This window comes from Gossypium raimondii, chromosome 6, assembly GCF_025698545.1.
Source record: "Gossypium raimondii isolate GPD5lz chromosome 6, ASM2569854v1, whole genome shotgun sequence".
NCBI lineage: Eukaryota > Viridiplantae > Streptophyta > Magnoliopsida > Malvales > Malvaceae > Gossypium > Gossypium raimondii.
In genome coordinates, this window is record NC_068570.1 from 874,622 (window position 1) to 893,039 (window position 18,418).

Here is an 18,418-nt window from a genome sequence, read left to right on the forward strand (position 1 = left end):
ATTTTTATCCGGGTTAAGCTTGAACAAAATTTTAAGCCCATATTTTGGGTCGGACCTGAACCTATCAAGTAGGCCTAAAAGTTTTGTTAGTGTTCGGCCTAACCCATAGACACGTCTACATATGTATAATTGAGTTTTTTTTTTATTTCAACTTTTTGAATATTGGTTAGATAAATATATTGAGTTGAATTTAATGTTTAATCGATTTATCAATTTAGATATTCATAATTAATAACCAATTTAATAAATTCGGTTTAATTGATATCTTACACACTTCTATCCGAAAATGTTTACATGAACCAAGTTAAATTCAAGTTCGCAACATAAATTTGCAAATAGTTTATCTCGAACTTATGTTACTTAAATTTAAATACGAATATCAAATAGGAGTATCTATAGATACGAATATGATTGAAATTTTAAATAAAATTCATATAAAATTTTCATAAATGTTAGTAAGCGAGATGATGCTCTCCATGTTCAAATCACAACCATTACTGTAAATATTATTAAATGCAATTTTTTTGTCAAAGAAAACAAGACAAAACAAAACTGTCGTAAGTCTTTGTTTCTTTATTGCTTTATTAATGTCATAAAATAAGTCCTATCTAGCAATAGGCATCGGCCTAACTTGCAATTATTATTATCATGGTTTTATTCGTAAATTAGCCCTTAAACTATACTATAATTTTAAATTAATCCTTAACGTTTCTTTTGGTAAGAAATGATCCTTAACTATCAATTTTATCATATTTATTTTGGAACAAAACCATGACGTCCAATAAAAATATGCCATGTGTTATGTTGTTATTGGTTGATATCAGTTTTGAGGTAAATTGAGATAAATTGATAGTTTAGGGCTACTTCTTACTAAAAAAATTTATGAAGCAATCTGAAAATTAAAGTATAATTTAGGGTTCAATTTACTAATAAAACATGACTAAAATAAAGATAAGCTGATAATTTGTTAGAATAAACTAATAAACAAGCTTTTGAATTTTACAATTTTATTTAAATTAAGCTCTAATATCTTTGGTTAAAATATTCCATCGGTCTCTACTCTTTTCAAATTTGAAATTTGGTCATTATATTTTTATTTTTATGAATTTAATCTTGCTACTTTTTAGAATTCAAAATTCAGATCTAATTATTAACAAAATTAAAATTTTTCGTTAAATTTATTGATGTGACATTTTGAAATTAAAAAAACTCATTTAGTAGCGATGCGATTGCAAAAATAATGTTACAATGAACTTTAATTTAATAAAATAATTTTTTAAAATTTTAAAAATAGAGTAATTAAATTACTAAAAATAAAAGTATACAAATTAAATTCTAAATTTAATACATATTTTAACTAATATTTTTTATAAATAAACTTGTTGACTGGGTAAGTGACTTGTTTGTACTAAGTCAAGCTTGGCTAAACTTTTATTCATTTTGGACTGATATGATCCAAATAATAAAAATATTTTATTTAAATTTAATTATAAAATTTATTTATATATAAACTTAATTTTTAATATTGTATTTTTTTTAATAATCTCATTATAGATTTGGATGTTTGCTCTTTTAGACATAATGTTTAGAAGTATCTATCATCCCTTCTCAACCCATTAATAGGAGGATAATGTGTTTCAACGTACTCAAATCACGTCCTACATTAACAATAATACTTATGCCGATTGAACTAAGACTCAATCTGCCAATAATGTAGTATTATATCAACAATGTTAGAGCAAAATTCAGGCATCAGATTAGAATTTTGGTTAAAGGTAAAATAATCCAAATTGTAAATAATAAATTAATATTAATTTTTAAATATCGTATTAATATTTTAGCCAATTTGTTTATTTGGAAATTTTGGATCTAAGATAATCCAATCCCACTCAGCACGCTAATACAGTACCAAAGTCAACGAATCATTTGTAGCCGTCCGATCATTTCCTTGTACCTAACAATTTTAAGTTTTATCAAAGATCAAGGATCCAAATTCCATCTTTTACAGTGGTCGCGAAAGCACCAAATCTAACCTCCTCAATGTTCTCTGCTAAAAAACCAAAAAATATATATATTTAAAAAAAAAATTCAACTTCTCAGCAACGACTAAGCTTATTTGTGTATCTCTCTGAATAAAAATTAAATAAATCCCCAAAAAAATTAAAAATAAAACCCAGAAAAATAGTAGCTTAAATTCGTCAACTTTGCTGTAGATTTTAAGCAAAGACCCATTTTTCTTCTTCATCTCTCTGTTTTCGCCGTTCTGTTTCAGTATTGGGACCAATGGCGGTTGGTCGTAGGGACAAAGCGGCGTCGTTTCGTGGATCCCGAATCGTCGTAGCCATTGTGATCGGCGTTCTCCTCGGCTGTGTCATTGCTTTCCTTTTCCCTTACGGCCTCTTCAATCCCGCCGCCTCAGTTCAAAATCGTCGAATCGGGAAAACGAATTTCCAGGTTTTTTTTTATAAACCCTCCCTTTTAAATTCCGTTTTAAATTGTTCATTTTCTTGGAATTTTATCGATTAATGTTTGATGTTTAGATGATTAATGAGATAGTGTATGAATGGGGCTGAGTTGACTTTCGGATCAATGAGTGTTCTTAACTGTGTTGACTCGTTCTAGAGTGGGAAAAAGGATTTAATTTTAAGATCTGGGTTTTCAATGAAAACCAAATGATTTGAATTAACTTGATCTCTTAGTAGGAATTTTACTTAGCATCTATGTTGATCGGACTTGGGTATAGGTGTCCAATACAGTAGTGTCGGACACGAGTTTAGAGGTCATATCTCTATATCCGTATGTCGAACATAGGTACTACAAGTAAAATGAAGAGTCTGAGCATCATAGCTTAGCATGAACTAAAACTAGGTAATGGCAGTGATAAAATCTTGATCTCTTAGTTGGAATTTTACTTAGCACCTATGTTGCTCCGATTTGGGTGTAGTTGTCCAATACTGGTAGTGTCTGATATGAGTTTAGAGGTTGTATCTCTGTATTTGTGTGTCGGACATGAGGGTCAGACACAGATACTTCAAGAAAAATGAAGAGTCCGAGCATCATAGCTTAGCACGAACCAAAACTAGGTAATGGTAGTGATAAAATCATGTTTTCTTATTTGGAAATTTACTTAGCACCTGTATTACTCGGATTTGGGTGTAGTTGTCTGATAATAGTAGTGTCGGACACGAGTTTAGAGGTTGTATCTCTGTATTGCAGTGTTGGACATGAGTGTCAGGCACAGATACTTCAAGAAAAATGAAGAGTTCGAGCATCATAGCTTAGGACAAACTAAAACTATGTAATGGTAGTGATAAAGTCTTGGAACATAGTTGATGTCTTACATTTCCATTGGTTATGGTAAGCCTAATATCCTTTAGGCTTTAGCCTTGGTTTTTTTTGTTTGATATTTTTGTCTTGATTGAGCTTAGTTTGGCCAACCTTTTGTTACATAAAAATGTCTAATGCGAATTACTAGCTTTGAGATATAAGTTTATAGTATGCATTTGTGTCAACCGAGCCCGTGTTGTAATGGAAAATACTTCTGTTGAATGGAATCTTGGTTGACATCAGGTCCCGGTTTGATCCTTGAACACACCTTAACCCCCTCATTCTTAATGGGATGTCCGAACATTGAAAATTTAGTCATGTTTTTTTCCTTTTTATTAATTATTTGATGGGGGTATGGTTTTGCCTTTTTTCTTTGTCCTGGCTATTTTTTAGATTGGTTCTTCGTCATGTGAATCCTCAGAGCGGAGTAAGATGCTGAAGTCTGAAATCGTATCCCTATCAGAGAAGAACTCCGAATTAAAGAAGCAAGTCAGGGATTTGACGGAAAGGCTGCAACTGGCCGAACAAGGAAAAGATCAAGCTCAGAAGCAGTTTTTGGTGTTGGGTGAGCAGCATAAAGCTGGACCTTTCGGTACTGTCAAAGCTTTACGAACTAACCCGGCTGTTGTTCCCGACGATTCCGTGAACCCAAGGTTGGCTAAGATCTTGGAGAAAGTAGCTGTTCGGAAAGAGCTTATAGTTGCACTCGCCAATTCGAATGTGAAAGAGATGTTGGAGGTTTGGTTTTCTAGCATCAAGAGAGTCGGTATACCTAATTACCTAGTTATAGCTTTAGATGACCACATTGAAGAGTTCTGCAAATCGAATAATGTCCCGGTGTACAAGAGGGATCCAGATGCGGGTATTGATGCCGTTGGGAGATCAGGAGGCAATCATGCTGTCTCTGGATTGAAGTTCCGGATTTTAAGGGAGTTTTTGCAACTGGGTTACAGCGTCCTTCTTTCGGATGTTGATATAATATACTTACAAAACCCATTCAACCATCTTTACCGGGATTCTGACGTAGAGTCCATGACTGATGGTCACAACAATATGACTGCTTATGGATATAACGATGTCTTCGATGAACCTGCGATGGGTTGGGCACGTTATGCTCATACAATGAGAATATGGGTATACAACTCTGGTTTCTTCTTTATAAGACCTACAATCCCTTCAATCGAGCTTTTGGACCGTGTAGCTGATCGGCTAGCTAAACAACTAAACTCATGGGACCAAGCCGTTTTTAATGAGGAACTCTTTTTCCCATCACATCCAGGCTACGAGGGACTACACGCCGCTAAGAGAACCATGGATTTCTACATGTTCATGAACAGCAAGGTCCTATTTAAAACAGTAAGGAAAGATGCTAAACTCAAGAAGTTAAAACCCGTAATTGTTCATGTAAATTACCACCCAGATAAGCTTCGAAGAATGAAAGCAGTGGTAGAATTCTTCGTTAACGGCAAGCAAGATGCATTGGATCCATACCCAGATGGCTCTGAGTGAGATAGCAACAACGCCATCAAGGATCTCATCTCGACCTATGGATGATGGATTGACTCTCCGGTTCTCGCTCGTTCCAAAAGCTACATGATTATGGGTATGTAATTCTGATATTATCTTACGAGAAGAGTGTCTGAATATCTTTCTTTACTCACTTTCTTTTTAACTTAAAGCTTTGTATTACTTGCTGTAACTTTTTTTGTCAAACTTTACAAGCAGTTTAATTAGTACACTTGTGCTATATTATGCATACTAAGGTTTTGGTTGTTTTTTTTTTTTTTTCATTATAATTTGTTTGCTGCATTGTCTTGTCTGCATATTGTATTGCCTGTTTAGTTTTTTTTTTTCCTCAAGACTCTGTTTGTTTCGGTATTCATTCGGTCGTTTCGGTTTTTTATATATCAAGAACCAAATAAATTGACTAAAACTTAATTTGGACTCAGTAATTATCGAGTTAAGTTTAAACTCGAGCTATCAATCAAGTTGAATTCGAGCACTATGATACTTTGTTCAGATGGCTCATTAGTCTTATTGAATTTTTCATTTTAATATATTTTTATATTATGAAATATATTTGCACTTACTAATCGAACTTGGGTAGATTAATTAAGTCTCGAGTCGAGTTCAAGCTTAGAAATTTATGTTCGATTGTGTTCAAATTTCTAATTGAATAGAGCTTGACGTTGTCCCTATTTGAGTTTGATTCAACTTGATTACACGTCTACCCTTTTCTCTCGAATGTAATCTAAAAATGAATTTTGGGTTTTATAATCGAACAGATTAAATTAATTTATTTAATAATCTTATTTTTAATTTATTTTGTTTGATCAATTAAATCGGTTAATCGATTTTTCTTTCCTGTTTTCTTTCGATTTGGTTAGGTTCAGGGGCGGATACAAGGGACCCAAAATTGAAAAATTGCAATTCTAACCTTCAATAAATGATCAAATTATAAATTAATATAGGAGAGAAATATGCTTTGGCGCCTCTAAAAATGAAAAACATTCTTTTTCTTTTGGTATAGAAAATTATTTTATTTAGTCCTTCCGAAAACAATAAATTAATACATAATAAAATCTATATTTTACATTTTAAACATTTATAAATCATTTTGATCTCTTAAAAAATTTGGGTTCACCCTAATTAGGTCAATTAAAACAGTTAGAGGATTATATATAAAAATAAACTAAACCAATTAAAAAAAGATTGGGCCCCTAATTGGATAAGCTTTAATGTTAAGTCACCATTATATTCCTTCTTGAAGAGGAAAAAAACAGATTCGAGGACTAGAAAAGGAAAATCATAATAACAGGCTATGGATATATAACACAGATTTGCAGAAAACGAAGTGAGACAAAACATCGTACCACAAAAATTCATGAACTAATGGCTGCCATGAGATTTTATTAGAATGGTCTCCACTTAATAACAAATAAACCCTTCAATTTTTGGCATTTTTCTACTCTTATCCATAAACAAACTGACAAAATCACTTTAAAGCCTTTGTGGCTTCAAATCTTTGGACAAACAGGTAACAACCCCCCCCCCCCCAACTGTCTTTTTTGGGTCTAATTTGGCCTCAATCCCTTTACTTTTTGGACTTTTGAAATTTAATCCATTCTATTTGCCTGGTTTGAAAATTAATTAATAACATTATTGATTTGAATGTATCTATACTGTTCTTTTAAGTGCTTGACTGAGTTTATGTCACCTGGTTTCAATTCAATTGGAAAATTACCAATAACTCTGTTGAGAAATTACCGAAAACATTATGTTCTTTAATATCTCAACGATCCTAGGGTTATTTGAATCAAAGTTTCATTTGTTTTTTTATCGATTTTTTTATAAATATATTACATCATGGGTGTGCCAATATAGGGGTGAAATCGAGCTGAACCAAGCTTGAATATTGGCAAGCTTAAGCTTGAATTCTATTTGAAATTTGGAGCTCCATACTTAGTTCAAGCTCAATCGAATATCTATTTTTAAGCTAGAACTCGACTTGAGATATAATCGAGGTACTTGAGATCGATCTCAATTAAGGTTGTTTATTAATTTTCGTACTCTAGCTCAAGCTAAGCTCAAGCTCGATTAAAGCTCGTACATATCGAAGCTCAAGCTTAAGCTTAGCTCGATAAGCTTAAGGTTAATAATATATATTAAGGGCAAAAACTGAATTTAATAATATAAAATATTCAAAATATATATTAAAAATAAAAATATCAATAAGACTCACAAGCCAAGTATTACTATGCTTGGAACCGGTTTGATCAATAGCTCTAGTTATTCAAGCTCAAACTTAGGTTAATAATTACTGAATTAAATTTGAGTATTCTCCGAGTCGAACTCAAATAATTTGCGACCACCAATGTCTCATTTACATCCATTGCATACCATAATCTAGTGTTATTAATCGAACTTCAATTTTCAAATTATACAAGCCAAAGGACTAAATTTCAAAAGTCTGAAAAGTACAAATACTAAAGCATATTTAAACCTTTTCCCTTTTTTGGTCCTTATAAAACAATTTTCATTCGTTTCATCAGTTTTCCTCTGCAAAATTTGACAGTTCGTAAAGCATTTGAAGATGCAAGGATTTTCACATAAAGAACAAAACGGTGTCGCTTTAAGCTCAGATATAGACTTTAATGACGTCTTCGGCGGTCCGCCGAAGAGGAGATCGTCGATGCACGAGACACGACGCCGTTTTAGTGAAAACAGGGATTCATCATCTTCATCATCATCTTCATTCGGTTCAAGTGATGAAATATCTTTTTCTGCATCGTCGAAGAATCCATGGTTGTCCGGTTCAAGTGAAAAACCAGTGTTCGGCGGTGAAGAAGGGATGAACCAGCGGAGGCACTCGAATGCTGATTTCTTTAATGATATTTTTGGTGGGAATAATGATCGGTGTTTGAGTTCTTCGCCGAGGAAATATGAAATGAAGGATCCTTTTGCACCACCATCCATGGCGGAGCCTTTTGCTACTTCGTTGCCCAGTCGATTCAGGTTCGGTTCTCACCTTTTCCTTTTTCGGCTTTCATTATGTTATATTGCGAAGCTAGCAGGGGCGAATACAAAATTTTTTTAGTAAATTTTAAAATTTTAAAATTTTTTAAATTTCACCATATATTAACTTACATTTTCATCGTTCATAAAGGGACTAAATTGAATGACTTTCATTTGGAGACCAAGGTCCTTGCCTGCCCCCTAAATTCACCCTTAGAAGCCAGGAAATTTTTGTTGAGGGTTGAAATTATATTAAATTTTTTATGAGAGTTAAAATGTAATTTTTTTATTGTAAGCTTAAAACTTTATGATTTTTAAAAAAGATTAAATCATAATTTTATCATTTTAAAAAGGTTAAAATGTAATTTTATTATGTATTAATTTATAAATTTTTAAATTTTAGTGGAGTTAAAATGTAAATTATTTATTTTAGGGTCAGGTCCTGCTTGTCCCTTCTAATGTTGCCCATGCTTAGGGTGGAGAAAAAAAATCAAAAAATCGAACATCGACTCCAACCATAGTGTTTAGATGATTTTTAGAATAGAAATTAAAAAATTATGATTTTCCATAGCCGAACCTTTTGCTACTTCATTGCTTATTACCAGAGGCTAAAGCTAAAAATATTGTGTTAAAAATATTTAAATTTAATGTTTTATATTTTAGAGGGCTTAAAATAGCAATTGTACCATTTGACCAAGGCCAAAATTAAAATTTGAAAAGTAGAGGGACTAAATTCTTAGAAATGAAAGTATATGAACTAAATTCCAAAATTTGAAAGCGTACAGGGATTTATGACATATTTTAACCTTTTTAAAAAAAATTACAAGGATTAAATTATAAATATGACCATATTAGAGTGACCAAAACCAAATTTAACCTTTTACGATTTTTCAACAAATTTTGACATGAAGCTCGTGCTCTATTTACTCCAATGGCTTACTTTTTTTGCTGCCATTTTGATTTTCCCCAGCCTTTTGAACAAAGGAATTGACCTCCCAACATCTGCCTCTCCACAAAACAAGGTTAAAGCTTCAAATAGCTTAAGCTATTACGCTACCAGGCACGATCATGAAACAAAAAGCAATTCAATCGAAGATTCAAATGGTTCTAAGATCTCCAACAATGGCGACAAATTGCAGAGATGCTCAAGTCTTAAGGGATGGGTGACATGCGATAGCAGATCGGATAATTGGTTCGTCTCCGGTGATAGAACGTCCGTGAATGCTAAATCTTTTAGAATCGATTCGAGAAATGGAGACGGAGAAAGAGTTCGATCTATTAAGGAAGATGATCGATCCCTTTCTCGGCCTCAGCTTAAAACTCTGGAATTGCTTTTACATGAAGACCAACAAGGTACGGATGAATTTGGGTTGGGTCAATTTGAGCTTAAATTCTTTTGAGTATTTTGGGTTCGGATCATTTAAGTTTATCTTAAGTTTTTTAAGTTTGGATTTGACATTATGATTAACTCATTCAAATTATTTCAATTTTATTTGTTTAATGGTAAACTACACCAAATGTTACTAAATTATTAGTAAATTTATATTTTGGTCACTAAATTTTAAAAAAATTATAAAATAATCATTAAATTATTTGAAAGTTTTTATTTAAGTCATTGGATTGTTAAAAGCATTGTTGCATATGCTTCTCTGTTCGCACTGCCTGTACCGATTGAAAGTTCTTATTCCCCTTCTTTCTACAGTTCAATTTTTTTAATGAAATAATTTTGAATATCATGAATCTACGAATCAAAATCTAAACAGTTTTTTTCTTCGATCTCCTACATTGGTCTTCAAATCGACTTGGATCTAAGATATATTCTTCTACTCGTTGATCGGTACTGACCCACCATACCGATCATCGTATCATCACTTAGAACTTGTTAGTCGGACTTTTAAAAAAAATTAACAGTCCAGTGGCTTAAATAAAAATTTTCAAATAGTTCAATGACTTAAATGAAAATTTTCAAATAATTTAGTGACTATTTTGTAATTTTTTAAAACTAAGTAACCAAAACATAAACTTATTAATAATTTAGTGATCTTTAGTATAATTTACTCTTATTTTAATATTTTGGGTTGGGATAGTTAGAATTATAGACTTTCTTCTTCTTTTTTAGTTCATGTCATTTTATTTTGGATTATGATAGATTTAAATAATTTCTATGTTGGTTTTAACGAATTCAATTATTTAAATTTTTTATTAAACTTAATTGAAACAAATTGAATTTAAATTAATTAAATTGAATTTTCAAGTTTAAATTAAAATTGAAATCCCTAATTATACCCATATGATGCATTTTGGTGCTTATGTGCTATTTCTTATACTGTTTTTATTCTACATTGTGCAGGCAATGATGAGATGAATAGATATGATGGAACAAAAGACATTTCTAGGAAGAGTTCAAAGAAGTTATATGAAATTCTAGATGTTGAAAACATCAATATGGAAGCCAATATAACAATAGTAAAAGGTAGTTTTGAGTATTTTGGATTTGATATTTGAGTTTAGGTCATTTTGATTTATTAATTTAAATTATTTTATTTTTATTCTTGTCTTATACTTAAGTTCAATTCATTCGGTTTGGGTCATTGTAGGTTTTAGTCGCCTTAAGTTGATTATTTTGGGTTCCAATCATTTCAGATCTTGGGTTGGTCAATAACAACGGAACATGTTATTATGTTTTGGGATTACTTAAAATTTTCAAAACTTCAAGAGGTCTAATTGAAATTTTGAAAATTTTAGAGTCTTAATAAAAATTTTGGGTTTAACTTTTTAAAATGCTTAATTAAAAATTTTTAAAACTTAATTTTAAAAAATGGGGAGCCTTCTAGCTCCAGCAACGTTCCACCCTTAATTGATATCTTCAAGTTGATACTTTTTATGATGAAACTGGGTTAAATTGAATTTAAATTTAAATTAATTAAACTGATTTTTGAATTTTGGTCAGAATTGATTTTCATATTGTTTTCTTGTAGGTAATGATGAGATGGTCAAGAAATTTCATGATATTCCATATGATGAAAACATCAAGAAACTAAATACTACAAGAAGTGCTAATTCCACCAATATGGAAGCCACTACAAGAGTAAAAGGTCATTTGTTTAAGTAATACATTAGTTCAACTTATTCGGATTTAGATTATTTCGGGTTTTGACCATTTAATTTAAGTTTTTAATATTTTATAATTAAATTAGGTAAAATCGCGTTTGAATTCAAATTCGGATTAGAATTGATTTTCATATTATTTTAGTACATCATGCAGATGAGAAGAACAAGAAATTACATGAAATTCTAGATGATGGAAACATCAAGGAACCAAACACTACAAAAAGGGCCAATTCCAACAATATAGAAGCCATTACAACAAGAGCAAAAGGTTCACCTAGGAACTCATGGGATAATGGGAAAAGCAAAGTTAGAGGAAAGGTCACAGAATTCATCAAAATTTTCAACCAAGATGCTTCACCAAAGCCAGAGAATGGACCAAATCATCTTCAAATGAATGAAAATGAAGTGAAATTTCGTATGCCTACACTGCAAGAGAAGAAACCATTTTCCCAAGTTGCCATTGCAGATCATATGAGTGAAGGTGAAGCACAAAAGAACAACAATGGTTCATTAATAGATCATGGTCAGTTTATCTTATTCTTCTACTACTTTATGCATGTTGGTTTAGGAAAGGTGAATTTGGTTGGCAGATCCCTCTATTATAGCGACCAAATCAAGTTAGTCTTACAAGTAAATGAAACAATTTAGTTCTTATACTATTAATAAGAATGGGTAATTTTACATTAGTAATGACCCAACTATAAAAGTTACAAAATGATCACTCAAGTCATTAATTTTGTCTTTTTGGTCACCCAACTATCGTTAATTTTGGGTGTCTCCATTTTTACATTAGCCACTAGTGACCAAAAAATACAAATTTAAACAGTTGGCGACCATTTTGTAACATTCCATAGTTAGTGATTTTCTTCTTTTTTAGTTCATGTCATTTTATTTTGGATTATGATAGATTTAAATAATTTCTATGTTGGTTTTAACGAATTGAATTATTTAAATTTTTTATTAAACTTAATTGAAACAAATTCGAATTTAAATTAATTAAATTGAATTTTCAAGTTTAAATTAAAATTGAAATCCCTAATTATACCCATATGATGCATTTTGGTGCTTATGTGCTATTTCTTATACTGTTTTTATTCTACATTGTGCAGGCAATGATGAGATGAATAGATATGATGGAACAAAAGACATTTCTAGGAAGAGTTCAAAGAAGTTATATGAAATTCTAGATGTTGAAAACATCAATATGGAAGCCAATATAACAATAGTAAAAGGTAGTTTTGAGTATTTTGGATTTGATATTTGAGTTTAGGTCATTTTGATTTATTAATTTAAATTATTTTATTTTTATTCTTGTCTTATACTTAAGTTCAATTCATTCGGGTTTGGGTCATTGTAGGTTTTAGTCGTCTTAAGTTGATTATTTTGGGTTCCAATCATTTCTGTACTGGGTTGGTCAATAACAACGGAACATGTTATTATGTTTTGGGGACTACTTAAAATTTTCAAAACTTCAAGAGGTCTAATTGAAATTTTGAAAATTTTAGAGTCTTAATAAAAAATTTTGGGTTTAACTTTTTAAAATGCTTAATTAAAAATTTTTAAAACTTAATTTTAAAAATGGGGGAGCCTTCTAGCTCCAGCAACGTTCCACCCTTAATTGATATCTTCAAGTTGATACTTTTTTATGATGAAACTGGGTTAAATTGAATTTAAATTTAAATTAATTAAACTGATTTTTGAATTTTGGTCAGAATTGATTTTCATATTGTTTTCTTGTAGGTAATGATGAGATGGTCAAGAAATTTCATGATATTCCATATGATGAAAACATCAAGAAACTAAATACTACAAGAAGTGCTAATTCCACCAATATGGAAGCCACTACAAGAGTAAAAGGTCATTTGTTTAAGTAATACATTAGTTCAACTTATTCGGATTTAGATTATTTCGGTTTTGACCATTTAATTTAAGTTTTAATATTTTATAATTAAATTAGGTAAAATCGCGTTTGAATTCAAATTCGGATTAGAATTGATTTTTCATATTATTTTAGTACATCATGCAGATGAGAAGAACAAGAAATTACATGAAATTCTAGATGATGGAAACATCAAGGAACCAAACACTACAAAAAGGGCCAATTCCAACAATATAGAAGCCATTACAACAAGAGCAAAAGGTTCACCTAGGAACTCATGGGATAATGGGAAAAGCAAAGTTAGAGGAAAGGTCACAGAATTCATCAAAATTTTCAACCAAGATGCTTCACCAAAGCCAGAGAATGGACCAAATCATCTTCAAATGAATGAAAATGAAGTGAAATTTCGTATGCCTACACTGCAAGAGAAGAAACCATTTTCCCAAGTTGCCATTGCAGATCATATGAGTGAAGGTGAAGCACAAAAGAACAACAATGGTTCATTAATAGATCATGGTCAGTTTATCTTATTCTTCTACTACTTTATGCATGTTGGTTTAGGAAAGGTGAATTTGGTTGGCAGATCCCTCTATTATAGCGACCAAATCAAGTTAGTCTTACAAGTAAATGAAACAATTTAGTTCTTATACTATTAATAAGAATGGGTAATTTTACATTAGTAATGACCCAACTATAAAAGTTACAAAATGATCACTCAAGTCATTAATTTTGTCTTTTTTGGTCACCCAACTATCGTTAATTTTTGGGTGTCTCCATTTTTACATTAGCCAGCTAGTGACCAAAAAAATACAAATTTAAACAGTTGGCCGACCATTTTGTAACATTCCATAGTTAGGTGATTATTTGCACTAAATATCTCTCAATTACTTTTTTATTATTATTAAAAGGATGATTGTCAAAATCGAGCCAAACCAATTAATTAAATTAAAAATTAGTGGTTAAACTGATTTGATTATCAATTTTAGAATTTAATTATCTACTTACTTTATTGGCATCAGTTTCTAATGGCTTCAACACTGTAATCGAAGATCCTGCAAAATCATCCGAGGACAACTTTTTGGTACGTCACCTATCCATTTCCATAGCAATAGTTGAGTTAATGAGTGAGATATATATATATATATATATATATATATATATATATATATATATATAAATTATATAAGAATTTTAATTTAATATGCAATATCGTATATGAATGTTGACATAATGTGTAATGTCATATATGAACTTTGATTTTGTGCGATTTTATACATAAAATTTTGATTTGATTCAATTTTCAGTAATTACTAACAATATTATCAAATTAACACAATTTTATATCGATATATTACATACACAAATTACTATATTAATCCGGTATGAAAATAAACATATGTATCTATTTCTTTAAATGTGTACAATTGAATCAAAATCAAAGTTTCATGTATTCATATGAACCACAATTCAAATTTTATATGTATAATTACAAAGTTTATATATTAAATTGCATATTAAAATAAAATTAATATAAAAATTTGTTATTTATTTTCTTCTTTTTTTTATGTTTGACCCCACTTAACTTGAATATAGTTTCGATCCAACTTGATTTAATCTTAAAAAATTAACAACTCAAACTTGTTCAATCTGAATTCAAATTAATTTGTACCCCGATTAATCCAAACTTGAAATCACCCCGGATTGATGCAACACTTAAAACCTATTCGACCTGTTGAATTGATGAATCTAATTAGCCATTAAAGCATGTAGGTTTTCTTTTTTATATTATGATTTTGGTTTAACCCTAATGAGATGCATATTTTGGTTTAAGAACAGATTGAAGACCAAACACCAGAAGAGAAAATTTTCCCAGATTTTGGTATTGATCCGGAAGAAATCAAGGTAATGTAAAATGCTTTTATAATTAAGGATAACATAATTTTTGGCCCCTGAATTTGATAATTAGTTCCACTTTGATACATGTACTCTTTTTTGGTCCATTATGGCATTTGAACTTGACAACTAGGTCTATTTTGGTCCCTAAACATAAAAAATATAAAAGTTTAATGATGTAGCACAACCCCAGAGTGTTACATTCAGTGTTTTAATAATCTAATTGGTGGTTGAATAGATCACACCATCGGTTCCTTATTCAACTTTAAAATTTTAAAAATTAAAATTAAAATTTTTTATTAAACCGATTCAACTTGTTCAACTATCGATTTTTGTCCCGTTTTTAATTTTTACCAATTTCAAGCAGTTTTCGAGTCAAGTGGTTCATCTCCTTTATTCGGAATGTTATATCAATCAATTCTCGATCCGTCTGATCATGTTCCAATAACATCGATCACATCATCAAATTTTAACAGAATCCAAGTTTAGGGACCAAAATGGATCTAGTTATCAAGTTCAAGGATAAAAAAAAATACAGATACTAAAATGGATCTAATTGTTAAATTCAAGGGAAAAAAATCACATTATTCCTTATAATAATTATATAAAAAATAACTCCCATTTTGCTTCACATTTTTCAGCCTCTTACATTATTTAATGCAGGCCATTGATGCTAAAATACAGCAATGGTCAAATGGAAAACAAGGAAACATCCGTTCACTGTTGTCAACCTTGCAATATGTAAGTAGCAATGGATCCAACTCCAGTTATTATTAGCTCAATTGGCCGTGTCGGATCGGTTATAGATTGGATCAAGTTTAATTTGGATTATAAAATTTTTAGGTTATTTTGAGTTCAGGTTTTATTTTGGGGTTAGGGTCAAGTCATAGTAAGTTGTACTTTTAAGACATTTTAGGTTACATGTTTTAGACCATTTTGAGTTTCAGTTATTTCAAGTTTTGATTGATCGGATAGGATTATTGACTTTTACAGTCAAATGAAATTAGATCATATTCAGATTAATCGGATTAGATTTTTGAATACAAGTAAAAATACTGTCCCAAAGGAATGTTACATACCGTATGAAGCAAATTAAAAGAAATACCTAATAATATAGCTGATAAAGGACAGTCATTCTTAAGGGAACACAAGTTTTGTCAATTAGGCGGGTCAGGTTGGTTTTATAACAGGTCAATTTAGGCCAGTTAAAATTAAAATTTTAAAATTTTCGAGCCATTTTGGGTTCAAGTCATTTTGAGTTTAGACAAGTTTTAGATCTGGATCATTTCAAATTCAAGTTGTTTCAGATTTGTGCTATTTAAGGTTCGATTAGTTTTGGGTCTAGGTCATTCAAGTTTGCTTCTAGGATTTTTTTTTTTTTAAATCATCTTGAGTTTAGGTAATTTCAAGTTATTTTGAGTTTTATTTATTCGAATCGTTCAAGATCTTGAACATTTCCGGTATTGATCATATTCTAAATTTGAGGCAAATCTAAAGAACTTGCCTTTTGCCTTTGAAAGACTAACAATGGTTGCATTGCAAACACACAGGTTCTTTGGCCTAACAGTGGTTGGAAGCCAGTGCCTCTCATGGACATAATTGAAGGACCTGCAGTGAAAAGATCATATCAAAAAGCTTTATTGTGTCTACATCCAGATAAACTACAACAAAAAGGTGCTGCCTCAGATCAAAAATACATTGCACAAATTGTCTTTGATTTTCTACAGGTAATATTATGATTTCCTATTCAAATATTTATCCACGTATTGATACAACTGTCAAATGGACGAGTCGAATTAGGTTTGGATTAGATTTATCAGTGTATGATCAATTTGAGATTTTATAATTTTTGGGTTACTTTGAGTTTGGAAGTTTTAAAGTTCGGTTTGTTTCAGAGAATCATTTAAGTTTAAAAATTAAGTTTTTTTCACGTCGTATAATATCAAGTTTAGGTCATTTTGAATTTTTTATTTAGATCATTTCAAATTTTAATCATTTTGAGTTTGAACTGTTTTAGATTAAAATTATTATTTTTATTATCGGATTGAAATTTTAAATTCTGAATTAAATTTGTGTCAAGAGAAGTAAAGCTTTGGAATTTGGCTATGGTGCAGTTGCTGGCCTACCAAATTTGTCTAATATGATCAATTATTGTACTACAAACAATGTCCAAGCTAAGACAAGTTGAAATTTCATACAATGTTGCTGACCAACATGTCTTCCTATTAGGGCAATGGCATTTAGACTTGCCAATTGTTGGCTCTTCTTAGGCCAGCCCTTGTTTTTTCCCCTAAATTATATCTCATTTCCATATTGATTCTTAAAGTGTTTTTTTATTGAGAAATTGTCTCTAAATTATCAGTTTCATTTTATTTTAGTTAAAAAAGTGTACAAGAATATGTCATGTGTCATGTTTATTCTTATTGGTTAACATAGTTTTAAGAATAAATTGAGATAAAATTAAAAATTTAGATATGGATTTTAAAATTTTTGGATTAGTTCAAGTTTGTATCTTTTAAAGTTCAGATTATGTGAAATTTGGGTAATGTCATTTTAAGTTTTGATCAACTCGAGACTTGTCATTCAAGTTTGATATTCAAATTAAACTATATGAGATTTACTTATTCCGATTAATTTTAAATTCGAATTATTTCAAGTTCAAATCATTTTTGAATTTAAACTGTTATTTTTTTTATGACAAAATCGAATTGAATATGACTTAGATCGGTTTTCGGATTTAACGCAATACAATTATGTGATTTTACCCTCTTTGGAATCTCAGGATGCATGGGCTCATTCCAACTCAATTGGTTTAATGTGATTTTTCACTTGTGCGACGTTCCATCTGCCGACAAAAGGATGCAAAATTAGGTGCTCAATATTGGGGTTAAAGACATAATTTTTTATTCTTTATAGATTGTTTTACTTTAAGTGTAGATTTTCTAACTTAAATATACTTGAATTCTTGTCCCACAACTATGTTTGGAATATATATAAAAACCCTAATAAAGATTACTTCAAATTCTAATATTAGTCTTTGTATTTTGCGAAAATTATGGATTTAATCCTTGTATTTTAATTTGATCATTTTAGTTCTGTATTTTTCAAATTTTAAAATCTATTTTCACCGAATGATGATTGTAAATTCATTGAGTTAAGTTTTGCTATTTTCGAATTCTGATGTGTCAAACATATTATCATATGTGTAGGGACGAATTCAGAAATTTTTTTTAAGGGGGAGGAATTGAATTATATTTTTGTGAGGTTAAAGTGCAATTTTATCTTGTATTAACTTATGATTTCATCACTTTTGAAAGTACTAAATAGAAATCTTTTCATTTTGGGGGTCAAAGTATAATTTTACCACATAATAACTTTTAATTTTGTAATTTATTAGGCGACTAAAAGACAATTTTCCATTTGAGGGGGCCAAGGCCCCTGCTCACCCCTCTAAATTCGCCCCTGCACATGTGTAATACAATGCCAGCTTGTTATTTTCACATATTACTCACTAAAAATCCAATTAATTGATTAACAACTGTCATTTGTGCCAAGGTCGAAATTTCAAAATTCAAAAAATATAGGAACTTAGAATTATCTAATGGATTAAATCTATAACTGTATGTATAGTATAAGACTAATAATTGAATTTAACCAAAAGGATTTAATCGTTTCTATTTAGATAGGACTAAA

General features: G+C 30.4%; 2 protein-coding genes across 12 annotated transcripts; both read left to right on the forward strand.

Annotated features, from left to right (window-relative positions):
• The first annotated feature begins 2,092 nt into the window (after positions 1 to 2,092).
• LOC105773384 (arabinosyltransferase RRA3) lies at positions 2,093 to 5,083 on the forward strand. The gene is made up of 2 exons (XM_012595219.2): positions 2,093 to 2,454; positions 3,721 to 5,083. Exons 1-2 carry the CDS (start codon positions 2,284 to 2,286, stop codon positions 4,834 to 4,836), a joined length of 1,287 nt encoding a protein of 428 aa, XP_012450673.1. The 5' UTR covers positions 2,093 to 2,283; the 3' UTR covers positions 4,837 to 5,083.
• A 2,291-nt stretch (positions 5,084 to 7,374) lies between these two features.
• LOC105774646 (J domain-containing protein required for chloroplast accumulation response 1) lies at positions 7,375 to 17,755 on the forward strand. 11 transcript variants are annotated; one of them, XM_052632897.1, is made up of 10 exons: positions 7,375 to 7,842; positions 8,813 to 9,195; positions 10,193 to 10,315; positions 10,821 to 10,937; positions 11,096 to 11,476; positions 13,852 to 13,913; positions 14,669 to 14,734; positions 15,389 to 15,466; positions 16,276 to 16,452; positions 17,508 to 17,755. In XM_052632897.1, exons 1-10 carry the CDS (start codon positions 7,421 to 7,423, stop codon positions 17,544 to 17,546), a joined length of 1,848 nt encoding a protein of 615 aa, XP_052488857.1. In that variant the 5' UTR covers positions 7,375 to 7,420; the 3' UTR covers positions 17,547 to 17,755. The 11 variants fall into 11 exon arrangements, with proteins under 11 accessions (XP_052488857.1, XP_052488861.1, XP_012452659.1 ...); XM_052632901.1 differs by having other exon boundaries at positions 11,108 to 11,476; XM_012597205.2 differs by lacking the exon at positions 11,096 to 11,476 and adding an exon at positions 12,968 to 13,348.
• Positions 17,756 to 18,418: the final 663 nt, after the last annotated feature.